At 41.5% G+C, this 13,576-nt stretch overlaps 1 protein-coding gene across 1 annotated transcript in view; it reads right to left on the bottom strand.

Annotated features, from left to right (window-relative positions):
- Positions 1–13,576, bottom strand: part of LOC122561384 (coiled-coil and C2 domain-containing protein 2A-like) — a 268,528-nt gene that overhangs the window by 182,310 nt on the left and 72,642 nt on the right. The window contains exons 9-11 of the mRNA XM_043713148.1: positions 11,735–11,903; positions 11,324–11,448; positions 934–941 (exon numbers count right to left, since the gene is read on the bottom strand). Coding sequence (XP_043569083.1) covers positions 934–941; positions 11,324–11,448; positions 11,735–11,903 — 302 coding nt within the window. The remainder of the gene's footprint in view (positions 1–933; positions 942–11,323; positions 11,449–11,734; positions 11,904–13,576) is intronic.

The following is a 13,576-nucleotide window of genomic DNA, read 5'->3' as shown; positions in this document are numbered from 1 at the left end:
CTGGCTCCTCAAAGCCTGTCCATCCTCTCCAAGGAGTGTGATGGAGTATTCTCCACTTGCCTGGATAGGTACAGTTCCAAAATACTCAAGACATTTGACACCAAACAGAATACAGCAGCCGCTTGATTGGCACCACATTCACAAACATTCGTTTCTTCCACCATCAATGCTCAGTAGCAGCAGAGAGTACCATGTATCAGATACAATGCAGAAATTCACCAAGATTGTTTCGAGAGCATCTTTCTAATTGAAAACCACTACCATAGACCAAGACAAGAGCAGCAGATAGTTGGGAACATCAAAACCTGCAAGTACTCCTTCAACTCACTTAACATCCTCACTTGAAAAATATTTCTGCTGCTTCAACTACAAACTACAAAAAAATTAAGAGTCTGTGGGATCCAAAGCAAAGTGGCACATTGAATGCAAAATTAGCTGAGATGCAGAAAGCAGATGTTAATAGTAGAGGGATGTTTCAGTGACTGGAAGCCTATTTCCAGTGGGGTTCCACAGGACTTGGTGCTAGGGCCCTGTTTGTTGTGTACACTAATGATTTGAACTCAAATGTAGGGGGTTTGAATTCACAGGTGACACAAAAATTGTGAGGTGGTAATTAATGAGGAAGATAGTCACAAACCCCAGGAGGATATCAACAGACTGGTCAGGTGGCCAGAACAATGGAAATAATTTCAACCCAGAAAAACGTGAGGTAATGCACTTGGGAAGGGCTAATAAGGAATTACATAATAAATGGTAGAAACCAGGAAAGTACGAAATATCAGAAGGATCTTGGTGTACATATCTACAAATCCCAGAAGGTGGCAGGGCAGATTGGTATGGTAACTAAGTAGGCATATGAATGGCAAATTCTGACTTGCAAACGGCTCATCTCAGCAAACCCTATGGATGAAGCCACTGAACTACCTTCCCAACTTTTCCCTCTACTCAAAATATAATGTCTTTTTGTGTCTGTCTGTAAGTAGAGGGAGTTTTGTAATGGGGTTAGAGATTTATGACTGATGGTTTGTAATTGTTTTCCCGCAGCTAAAATCTATTTATTTGTAATAAATAGTAATCCATGTTAAGTTCTGACACCTGATCTGTGACTTCTGTCAGCCAGGTAAAAGACAAGAAAATTAGGAAATTTTGTGTATTTTATAAAATGTTTAACTTTTGTGATGACTTCAAGAATTGAATGACTGAATTTGCAGTACACTATCCCAGTGAGGCATAACACCATTTAGAATTAAGTCTTCAGCTAGCAACTTATTCCCTAGGCCTGACCTTACAATTTAGTCACGCCCACCATCATGCTACACAGTTTCCCCTCAAGGCCATAGCAGTGGTGTTCATGAATAACCCCCACTCCTGCAGAATTCCATGTTCTCCAACACACAAACATCTCTACCACTGATAATAAGGAAGGCAAATAGAATGTTGGCATTTAAGGCTAAAGGAATAGAGTATAAAAGTAAGGAAGTGTTGCTGCACCTATACAAGACTTTATTTGAGGAGGGATTTAGTTGCATTGGTGGCAGTTCAAAGGAGGTTCACTGGGTTGATTCCAGAGATAAGGGATTTGTCTTATGAAGAAAGATTGAGCAGTTTAGATATATACTCTCCGGTGTTTAGAAGAATGATCAGATATCTAATTAAGGTATATAAGGTGCTAATGGGGATTGACAAAGGAGAAGTAGAGAGCATGTTTCCTCAAATGGGTCAATCTGGTATGAGAGGTCATAGTTTTAGGAAAAGGTGTAGGAGAGTTTGTGGACAGGAAGGGAACCAGCCAGTGGTTGTGGTCCACATTGTTACGAATGACATACGGATGAAGAGGGATGAGGTCCTGAAGGCTCTATTTAGAGAGATAGGAGTCAGATTGAAAGCTAAATCTCAAAGGTAGTAATCTCCAGCATAATACATGGATGAGGGAGTGGTGTAGGAGGGAAGGCTTTAGATTTCTGAATAATTAGGACCATTTCTAGGAAAGGTGGGATCTGTTCAAGAGAGACGGTCTTCATCCAAACAGTGATGGGACCTTAGCCAACTTGTGGTTGTTTTGCTAGCACTGTTGGGTAGTCTTTAAATTTAGCAGGGGAATAGGAATGTAAGGTGAGGCCCTGAATTAGCTAGCATAGGTGGCGGCTTAAGGAAAAAAAGAGAATCAAAGTAGTAAATAAACAGTAAGCAGCAGCTGAGCCATGTAGCACTAAGATGAGTGAAAACTAAGTAGTTACAGAAAAAGGGAGAATGTTTAAAAACAAAGGTTGTTCTGGTGGAAATGTTAAGGTTCAAAAGGAAGGTATAAAAACTAGTTTAAGGGCACTTTACCTGCTCGTGGGATTCAAAACATGGTAACTACGTTGACAACACAAATCATCATGAATGGGTATTACTTAGTGGTAATTGCAGAGACATGGTTGCAGGTGGTCAGGGTGGGAGTTAAATATTGAGAAGTATCAAACTATTCAGAGGTTCAGGAAGGAAAGGTAGCTTTGATATTTAAGAATGATATCAAGACAGTAGTGAGAAATGATATTGGTTCTATGGAAATAAAGGTTGAATCTATGTAGATGGATATTAGAAATAGTAAGAGGAAAAGGTCACTGATTGGCACAGTCTATAGGCCACCAAATAATATCATGGTCAGGCAGGCAATGAACAAATAACTGATGCATGTTAAAATCATACAGCAATTATCATGGGGGATTTTAATCTACAAATTGATTGATCAAGCAAGTCAGGCAAGACCATCTTTAGGAGGAGTTCAGAGAATGTATTCACCATAGTTTCCCCAACAGTATGTAATGGAATCTACGAGGGAGCAAGCTATCTTAGATTTGGTCCTGTGTAATGAGACAGGAATAATTAGTTAGGGATTCTCTCGGAAGGAGCGAGAGGTTCTGACAGACTGGAAAATAGCAAATGTGATGCGACTGTTTAAAAATGGAGGTAGACAAAAAGTGGGTAACTGTAGGCACAATGGGCTTAGCATTTATAGTGGGGAAAATACATGAATCTATTGTTAAGGAAGAAATAGCCAGACATCTGGATAGAAATGGTCCCACTGGGCAGACACAGCATGAGTTCATGAAAGGCAAATCTTGTTTAATTAATTTAATGGAATTCTTTGAGGATATTACGAGCGTGGTGGACAACAGGGAACCAGTGGATGTGGTATATTCGGATTTCCAGAAGGCATTTAACAAGGTGCTGCACAAAAGGCTGCTGCATAAGATAAAAGTACCTGCCATTGTGGGTAGTGTATTAACATGGATAGAGGATTGGTTAACTCACAGAAAGCAAAGAGTGGGGATAAGTGGATGTTTTTCTGGTGATCAGTGTCTAGTTGTTTGCCCCAGGAGTCAGTGTTAGGACCACAATTGTTTACATAGATGATTTCGAGTTGGGAGCAAAAGTGTAGAGTGTCAAAGTTCACAGGTGACACTAAAGTGAGTGGCAAGCAAAGTGTGCATGGAGGACACAAAGACTGCAGAGGGATATAGATAGTTTCAGTGAGTGGCAAGGGTGGGCAGATGGAGTACAATGTTGGTAAATGTGAAGTCATCCATTTTGGTAGGAATAACTGCAAAATGGATAATTATTTAAATGATGAAAAATTGTAGAATGCTGCCATGCAGAGGGACCTGAGTGTCTTTGTGCATGAATCACAAGAAGTTAGTTTGCAGCTGCAGCAGGTAATTAAGAAGGCAAATGAAATATTGTCCTTCATTGCTGGAGGGACGGAGTTTAAAAGCAGGGAGGTTATGCTGCAGCTGTATAGGGGCATTTGGAGAACTGTGATAAGTTTTGGTCTCCTTACTTGAGAAAGGATGTACTGGCATTGAAGAGAGTGCAGACATGGTTCACTGAGTTGATTCTGGAATTGTGGGGTTTGGTTTATGAGGATAAATTGAGTAGACTGGCACTACACTTATTGGAATTTATGAGGACGAGAATGGTATCTTATAGAAACATATAAAATTATGAAGGGAATAGATAAGATAGAAACAGGGAGGTTACTTCCACTGATGGATGAAACTAGAACTAGGGAGCATAACCACAAAATAAGGGAGAGCCGAGTCAGTTGAGGAGGAACATTTTCCGTTAAAGGGTTGCGAATCTGGAATTCCCTGCCCAGTGAAGCAATTGACAGTAGGTGAATGTTGTTAAGTCAAAAGGTAGATAAAGTTTTGAACAATAAAGGAATTAAGGGTTATGGTGAACAGGCAGACAAGTGCAGCTGAGTCCACGGAAAAATCAGTTACAATCTTACTGAACAGCAGAGCAACAGCAAGGATCCAGCTGGCCTACTCCTGTTCCTATTTCTTATGTTGTTATGTTCTTTTGTCAATTTTTTCCTCATCACAATTCTTTTCTCTTAAGTGTTCCAGTTTGCTGCCTTAATCCTCCAATTTAAGATTCTGAACTTCCCTAACACAGCAATGTCTAAGATAATCCCTTTTCTATTTCATTGAACTGGCCTCACGATTGGCATTGCCCTCTCCACCCAAACTATGTGGATGGACACCCCCAACTGATGAGTGAGAAAACCCCTGACTGATCTGTAAGCAGTTCTCCAAATGATTTATCATGAATTGCCTGACAATATGCACTGGACATACAAGTCTGATTGTAATCCACTCCCCAGACTGTAGTGGTATTGAATCCCTGATTCTGACCAGTCCAGAAGGTCGAATCACTTCCAAGCCCCTGGACTGAGTTTGAATGATGCACTTGATTGACTGTGCCATGACCCGCTGGCCAAGGGCAGCCCTCCTGAATTTGACTAGTCCCTTAGGTTTTGAGACTTGGCCAATTGGTTGAAGGACATCAATGTGTGCTGCTAGCAAATGCTGCAGATATGAAAGTGACATAACACAGCACCATACAACAATATGTCCATCCCCTTCCCTGATGGGTGCTGGCAACCATGACAAGCTGCCTAGCTTTCTATGTGCACTAAGCAACAAGGTAAGACGGAAGTACTGACAGCCTTTAAGGTCTAGTTGAAGGAGCAAAGCAAAAAATGCAAGATAAGTCAAAGCTGTGCTACTACTCTGAGGATCTGCATGTTGGAATGCCAACGCTGTTCCCAGCATTGACTTCAGGTTTTGAAAGTTGATGCTGTGTGTGGACTGTGGAGATCTGCTTGGAAGGAAAAAGAATCAGAAGGCAAGACAGGGAGTCGGCAAAAGGTGGATAAGCATCAAGACAGCAAGCGAGCTTCCCTGATATGCACACTGGTTAAATCCATGACACGGGTGCCTGTCCATGTGCTCAAAGTGGCCTGCCATCAGCATTGCATGAATAGTGCCAGTGAGTTCCAACTAAAGTTCACTGAAGTGAAGAACCATCTTGCAAGTGATGTGGTTTGTATGTCTCAGATGCTGACATCTATGAATAGCAGATTCTGGCAACAATTTCCATGGACTGTGCCTTGAGACATTGGTACCTATTGTCCAAGATGGACGTCTAAGGAGCAAGTGGCGAGCTGGACTCACCAGGTAACAACTCAGACTTCCATTTTAGGAATTATCGCCATCTAGTTTCTATCCTGCAAACAGGAGAATCAGAAATTGCATATTAATAAGGAAGATCAGGTAGCAATGAGACATTAATGCATGCTAATACACGCAAATAGACCACTAGCCATTCACTAGCAAGAATCCGGTTTCACCATTCAACATTTGACTGGAAGATGTTGCTTTTGGCCATCTCTCAGATTTTACCGAACGTTCTCGTTAATGCCAACAGTGTTCGGGAGTGGGAAAATTACTTTCATTTTTTCTTTTTGATTTTAGTAAGACATAGTGTCATATGAGCCTTTGTCTGTAGCTAGACTTTCTGCTGTAACTAACATATATTTCTGGTCAAAAGTAAAGTCAAGGTTATAGTTTTACTATTGGTTTTGGCAGGCTAACGTAAACAATGTGGAAGAACAGATGCACCTTTATGGCTAAACATTCACCTACTGTTACTTCAACTGTAAGCTACTTTGAAGTGAAACCACTTTAATTTGATGCCTGACAGTCCTAGATTGGTTTAGCTTTGTACCTAATGTAAAGTCTATAAAGAACAAATAGTTATTTTTCTCATAGTTATTTTTCTCATATAGCTTGTAGATATTTTGATTTTTTATAAGGATTTATTAATTCTATTACATTGCATTCTACACGTGTATCCTATTACCTCAGTTTAAAAATACTGATTATCTCTGTGCACCTTTTTTTAAACATAGGTTCTGCGCAGATTTTTATATTTGAGCAACTTGTAATCTTTTTGCTTTTTGTTATTGTAACACAGACACCAGCAATTACTGTGAAATAACACATTAACAAATGGTCTCCTTAACTAAAATATGTTGATAAGCTTTTGAACTCTCCAGAACATTGGGATGTACATCTAAATTACATTTAGGTGGATATGTCGTTATTTGTGGAAGATAGGGATAGGGGTATGGACTTCACACAGACCACATGAAAGACCTGACAAGTCAATAGGGAAAAAATAAATGGGGTCTGGGGCCAGCCTCGCAATCCACACAAAGCTAAACAACAGATAACAAGGAGTGAGTGTATAAAATAGACATACTTCTTTATATTAGTGGAAATCTGGATTTAGATTTAGCTTTATTGTCACATGTATATAAAAGTACACCAAGAGTGGCTTAGCAGCAGCATTGCTGATCGAGCTGGTCAGGGCCTAAAGGGCATATCTACAAGACTGATTATGTGATAAGTAGTGGGAGAACCAACAACAAGGAAAAACACACTTGGCCTCATCCTTGCCAATCTGCCAGCTGCAGATGCATCTGTCCATGAATGTTTTGGTGAGAGTGATCACCACACAATCCTTGTGGAGATGAAATCCCACCTTCACATTGAGAATACCTTTCATTGCATTGTGCTGCACAATCATCATGCTAAAATAGGACAGATTTTGAACAGATCTAGCAACTCAAGATGATTGTGGGCCGTCAACAATAGCAGAATTGTACTCCAGCACAATCTGCAAAGTCATGGTCCAGCATATCCCCCACACAGCCATTATCATCAAACCAGGGAATTAACCCTGTTCAATAGAAAGTGTAGGAGGGCATGCTAGGAAAAGAACCAGGCATATTTAAAAATGAAGTGTCAATCCAATGAAGGTACCAAACAGGACTACTTGTGTGCCAAACAGCATAAGCAGAAATCAATAGTCAGAGCTAAGCAATCCCACAGCCAAAGAAGCAGATCGAAGCCCTCAGTCTGGCCACATCCAGTCATGAACAGTGGAGGACAATTAAAGAACTCACTGGAGGAGAAGGCTTCACAAATTCTGCATCCTCGATGATGGAAGAGCCCAATATATCAGTGCAAAAGATAAGGCTGAAGCATTCACAACAGTCCAGCAGTCCCCTGCATCACACTTACCAGTCTTCAGCCAATTCGATTCACTCTATATAATATCAAATGATTGGAGACACTAGATATTGCAAAGATTATGGGCCCTGACAACATTCTGGCAATCATACTCCAATTAATCAACCAAGGGAAGACAGAACATGGTCATCAGCAGGAGATTTCCTTGCCGTGATTGTGCCCCAGAACTTGCTGTACCCCTAGCCAAGCTCTTGTAGTACAGGTACAACACTGGCATCTATCCGACAATGTAGAAAATTGCCCAGATATGTCCTGTTCACAAAAAGCAAGATAAATCCAACCCAGCTAATTACTGCCTATCAGTCTACTCTCAATCTTCAGCTGTCAAAAAGCATGGCGCTGAAAAAGCACAGCAGGTCAGGCAGCATCCAAGGAGCACGAGAATTGATATTTCAGACATAAGACCTTCATCAGGATTGTGGAGGAGGGGGAAGGGGGCTGAGAGATAAATAGATGGGTCGGGGTGAGGTAGCTGGGAAGGCAATAGGTAGATGCAGGTGGAGGGTGATAGTGATAGGTTGGAGGGCAAGGTGGAGCGGATAGGTGGGAAGGAAGATGGACAGGTAGAACAGTTCAAGAGGGCAGTGCCGAGTTGGAGGGTTGGATCTGGGATGAGGTGGGGGGAGGGGAGATGAGGAATCTGGTGAAATTGGCATTGATGCTGTATAGTTGAAGGGTCCCAAGGCGGAAGATGAGGTATTCTTCCTTCAGGCATCGAGTGGCTTGGATTTGGCCAGGACTTGCAAGTCTTTGGCAGAGTGTGAGAGGCAGTTGATGTGGTCAGCCATGGGGCGGTGGGGTTGTTTGGTGAGTGTGTCCTAGAGATGTTCCCTGAAATATTCCATGAATTGGCATCCTGTCTCCTCAATGTAGAGGAGACTACATCGAGAGCAATGGACACAGTAGTTGAGGTGTTTGGATGTGCAGGAAAATCTGTCAGATGTGGAAGGATCGTTTGGTGCCTTGGATGGAGGTGAGGGGGGCGGTCCTCCATTTCTCCTATTCTCAATTTCAGTAAAGTGATGTGTCAACAACCATGCTATCAAGCCCAGTTTGGATTCTGCCAGGGCCACTCAGCTCCTGATCTCATTACAGTCTTGGTTCAAACATGGACAAGAGAGCCGAATTCTAAAGGTTGGGTAAGAGTGACAGCCCTTGACATCAGGGCCAATCAAGGATAGTAGTGGGAAGTTATGTGTGGAGTCAGAGGAGATTGGGGAAGCACTAAATGAATATTTTTCAACAGTATTCACGCTAGAAAACGACAATATTGTCGAGGAGAATACAGAGATACAGGCTACTAGACTAAGTGGGATTGAGGTACACAAAGAAGAGGTATTAGAAATTTTGCAGAGTGTGAAAATAGATAAGTCCCCTGGACAGGATGGGATTTATCCTAGGATCCTCTGGGAAGCCAGAGAGGAGATTGCCGAGTCTTTGGCATGGATCTTTAAATCGTCATTGTCTACAGGAATAGTGCCAGAAGACTGGAGGATAGCAAATGTGGTTCCCCTGTTCAAGAAGGGGAGTAGAGACAACCCTAGTAGTTATAGACCAGTGAGCCTTACTTCAGTTGTTGGTAAAGTGTTGGAAAAGATTATAAGAGATAGGATTTATAATTATCTAGAAAAGAATAATTTGATATTGGATAGTCAGCAATTTGTGAAGAGTAGGTCGTGCCTCACAAACCTTATTGAGTTCTTTGAGAAGGTGACCAAACAGGTAGATGAGAGTAAACCAGTTGATGTGGTCTATATGGATTTCAGCAAGGCGTTCGATAAGGTTCCCCACAGTAGGCTATTGTACAAAATGCGGAGGAATGGGATTGTGGGAGATATAACAGTTTTGATCAGTAATTGGCTTGCTGAAAGAAGACAGAGGGTGGTAGTTGATGGGAAATGTTCATCCTGGAGTCCAGTTACTAGTGGTGTATCGCAAGGGTCAGTGTTGGGTCCACTGCTGTTCGTCATTTTTATAAACGACCTGAATGAGGGTGGGTTAGTAAATTTGCAGATGACACTAAGGTCGGTGGAGTTGTGAATAGTGACAATAGATGTTGTAGGTTACAGAGAGACATAGATAAGCTGTAGAGCTGGGCTGAGAGGTGGCAAATGGAGTTTAATGCGGACAAGTGTGAGATGATTCACTTTGGTCGGAATAACTGGAATGCAAAGTACTGGGCTAATGGTAAGATTCATGGTAGTGTAGATGAGCAGAGAGATCTCGGTGTCCATGTACACAGATCCTTGAAAGTTGCCACCCAGGTTGACAGGGTTGTTAAGAAGGCATACAGTGTTTTAGCTTTTATTAATAGAGGGATCGAGTTATGCTGCAGCTGTACAAAACTCTGGTGCGGCTGCACTTGGAGTATTGACACAGTTCTGGTCACCGCATTATAAGGAGGATGTGGAAGCTTTGGAAAGGTTGTAGAGGGGATTTACTAGGATGTTGCCTGGTATGGAGGGAAGGTCTTACGAGGAAAGGCTGAGGGACTTGAGGCTGTTTTCGTTAGAGATGAGAAGATTGAGAGGTGACTTAATAGAGACATATAAGATAATCAGAGGGTTAGATAGGGTGGACAGGGAGAGCCTTTTTCCAAGTATGGCGATGGTGAGCACGATGGGGCATAGCTTTAAATTGAGGGGTGATAGATATAGGATAGATGTCACAGGTAGTTTCTTTACTCAGAGTAGTAAGGGTATGGAATGCTTTGCCTGCAACGGTAGTAGATTTGCCAACTTCCAGTACATTTAAGTCATCATTGGACAAGCATATGGACTTACATGGAATAGTGTAGGTTAGATGGGCTTCAGATTGGAATGACAGGTCAGCGCAACATCGAGGACCAAAAGGCCTGCGCTGTAATGTTCTATGTTCTATATTCAACTAAGTGTGACATCAAGGAGCCCTAACAAACTGGGATCAATGGTATCGGGACAAACTCTTTGTTGGTTGGCACCATAACAGGAACATTGGAAGGTGGTTACAATTGTTGGAAGCCAATCATCTCAACTTAAGGACATCTCTGCAGGATTTCCGCAGGCAGTGTCCTAGGCCCAAGCATCTTCAGTTGCTTCATCAATGACCTTCCCTTCATCATAAAATCTGAAGTGGGGATGATTGCATAAAGTTCAGCACCATTCTTGACTCCTTAGATACTGAAGCAGTCCACATTCAAATGCAACAAGATCTGAACAATACCCAGGTTTGAGCTGCCAAGTATCATTTGCACCACACAAATGCCAGGCAAAACCATCTCCAATAAGAAACAATCTAACCACTGCCCCTTGCCATTCAGTGATGCTACCATCTTGAGAGTTACCATTAACCAGAAACTCAACTGGACTCACCACATAAACATAGTGTCTAGAAGAGCAGGTCAGAGGCGAGGACTACTGTGGTGAGTAACTACTTCCTGACTCCCGAAAGCCTGTCCAACATCTATAATCACAAATCAGGAGTGTAACTGAATTCTCCCCACTTGCCTGAATGAGTGCGGCTCCAACAACATCAAAACGTTTGACACCATTCAGGACAAAATAGCCCCCTTGACTGGCACCATATCCACAAGTATCCACTCCCTCCACACCATGACAGAAGTCCTTCCATAAAACTCTATGCAACTCAAATCTTGCCCAAAAGGTGTATGCTTCAGCCAGATGTAAATGAACAGTTAACAGACTGAAGAGATTAAATGCCTTAATCCACTCTATTTTCACAGATACTGCCAGTTTTTTTCTCCTAATTAGTCACAAGTTGGTGTGAAACAGTAACCTATAGCAATGATTTGTATATCATTTCTACCTTACTGTGAATGTTCTCAAGGTCTTTTCTTTATAATCAATTTTCAGAAATAGATCATGACAATATATTTATGAAGTCACCTGTTCTTGTACAAGAAAGCGATTCTCCATTTTGTTGATATTTTTTTCTGACACATCTGGTTTTTGACTGACATAAAAACCTTCTTCCTCCAAGACACGAGGTGCAGTGTTTCTTGGAAGTTTACTGTTTAGAGTGACTAAAAGAATACAGTGAAAAGTTGATATACTTTGCAATTTCTCAAAGTACACCGATTTCATGAAAGCAAAGTACGGGTTGTTTTCATGGTAAAATAGCATATAAAACATTATTAAAACACCATTCACTGTCTATCATGGTAATACAATAAACAATTTTTTTTGTAGAAGAAAAACGCTGCAGATGCCAGAAATAGTCAGCAAGTCTGATAGCATCTATAGAGAGGAAAATACAGTTCATTCTAACTCTTTATTTATCTACAGCTGTTGCAAGACTTTTTGAAGTACCTGGTAATGTACTAGGAATGAAGAGATTTTTCATATTTTCTCTCCGTAATTGAAGATTCTGATATTCAGCAGGTATCCTTTCGATTACATGTTCAGTTAGAAACAAGTCAAATTTGGCCTTTTCTTCTGATATACTTCCAGGAAATTGAATTTCACTCTCTTCATTTTCCTAAACAATAATAACATTGATATGAGCCTCAAAATCAATTCAACATTCAATTAAATTAAATTATACCCTTGATGCCAATTTATGAAACAAATTATATTATATTCAGTTGAGTTTCATAATTTTTCTATGATATAGAACTACTCCTAAAGGCGATAGAAATGATTTTCCTCTGTAGTTCTCATCAAAGCCCAAAGTAAATGGAGCATTGGAAATACACTCCATCCAGATTAATCCCAATTTATTCAAATTTTCATTTTCTTCTGATCTGCAACAAGTGTGTGTAAACTCAGTTGTATCCACCTTCAGTGCATATCCAAAAGAAGGAAGACGACTACTAACAACTTACAATTATATTGTGTTTGCGAAATAGAAAAACGTCCCAGGTGCTTCACACGTACGTAAATAATCAAAAACTGACAACAAGGAGTGTGTCAAAAAGCTGGTAAGTTAGGTGTTAAGGAGGAAGGAGGTGAAGAGGTATAGAATCATAGAGTCATACAGCATAGAAACAGACCCTTCGACCAAACCCGTCCATGCTGACCAGGTTTTCTAAACTGAATTAGTCCCATTTGCCTGCATTAGGCCTGTATACCTGTCCAAACATCTTTCAAATGTTGCAATTGTTCTCACATCTATCACTTCCTCTGACAACTCACTCTATGTATGTACCACCCTCCATGTGTAAAAGTTATCCCTCAGGTCCCTTTTAAATCTTTCCCCTCTCACCTATGTCCTCTAGTTTTAGACTCTCTTAACTTGGAGAAAAGACTTTGGTTATGCCCCTCATGATTTTATAAACCTGTATAAGGTCACTCCTCAGCCCCCTGCACTCCAAGGAAAAATGTCCCAGCCGATCTAGCCTCCCCTCAAACCCTCTAGGTGGCATCCTTGTAAATCTTTTTGCACCAATTCTGGTTTAATAACATTCTTCCTGTAGCAGGGCACTGAGAATTGTACGTGGTATTCCAAATGTGGCCTTACCAATGCCTTTTGCAACCATAACATGATGTCCTGTACTCAATGCTCTGACTGATGAAGCCAAGCATGCCAAATGCTTCTTCACTATCCTGTCTACCAGTGATGCAACTTTCAAAGAATTATGCACTGAACACCTAGATCTCTCTGCACACTCCCCAGGACCTTACCATTAACTGTAGGGAGGGGTGACATTTGGCATGTGCAGTGATGTAACAAGATCAGCCAGGTGGACATCGTAGATTATGAGTTCCCTGATTTGGTCTGTTAATCTGATCCAATCAGAGAACACTGGATGACACGGAACAACAAAACTGTCAAACTGGCCATAAACAAGTCCAGGCAGTGGGCCCTGGAGGGGGTCATTAGGGCTAATTACCTGCCCCTCTTCCGCGGTCATGTCAGAACCCGGGAGTCTCTGGAGAAGGAGCATGCGGTGTCCACCAACACCCTTGAGCTGTTCAGGGAGAGGTGGGCATCACAAGGAGTGGAGTGCATTATTTCCCCCTCCAATTCTATTTTGATTTAATCCCTGCCCTCCCCTTCACTGTTTGATCACACAGCATTGCCCTTTGATGTGAAGGGCATTGCTTGTCACTGGCCACTTGGGTGTTTCTTTTCTTCCTGGTGGTGGAAACTGAATAAAGATATGTACACCTTGTGTCTTTCAAACAAAAGAACAGGACTGTCAAACTGGC

This window comes from Chiloscyllium plagiosum, chromosome 22 (assembly GCF_004010195.1).
Source record: "Chiloscyllium plagiosum isolate BGI_BamShark_2017 chromosome 22, ASM401019v2, whole genome shotgun sequence".
NCBI lineage: Eukaryota > Metazoa > Chordata > Chondrichthyes > Orectolobiformes > Hemiscylliidae > Chiloscyllium > Chiloscyllium plagiosum.
This window is presented reverse-complemented; position numbering and strand designations above follow the sequence as displayed.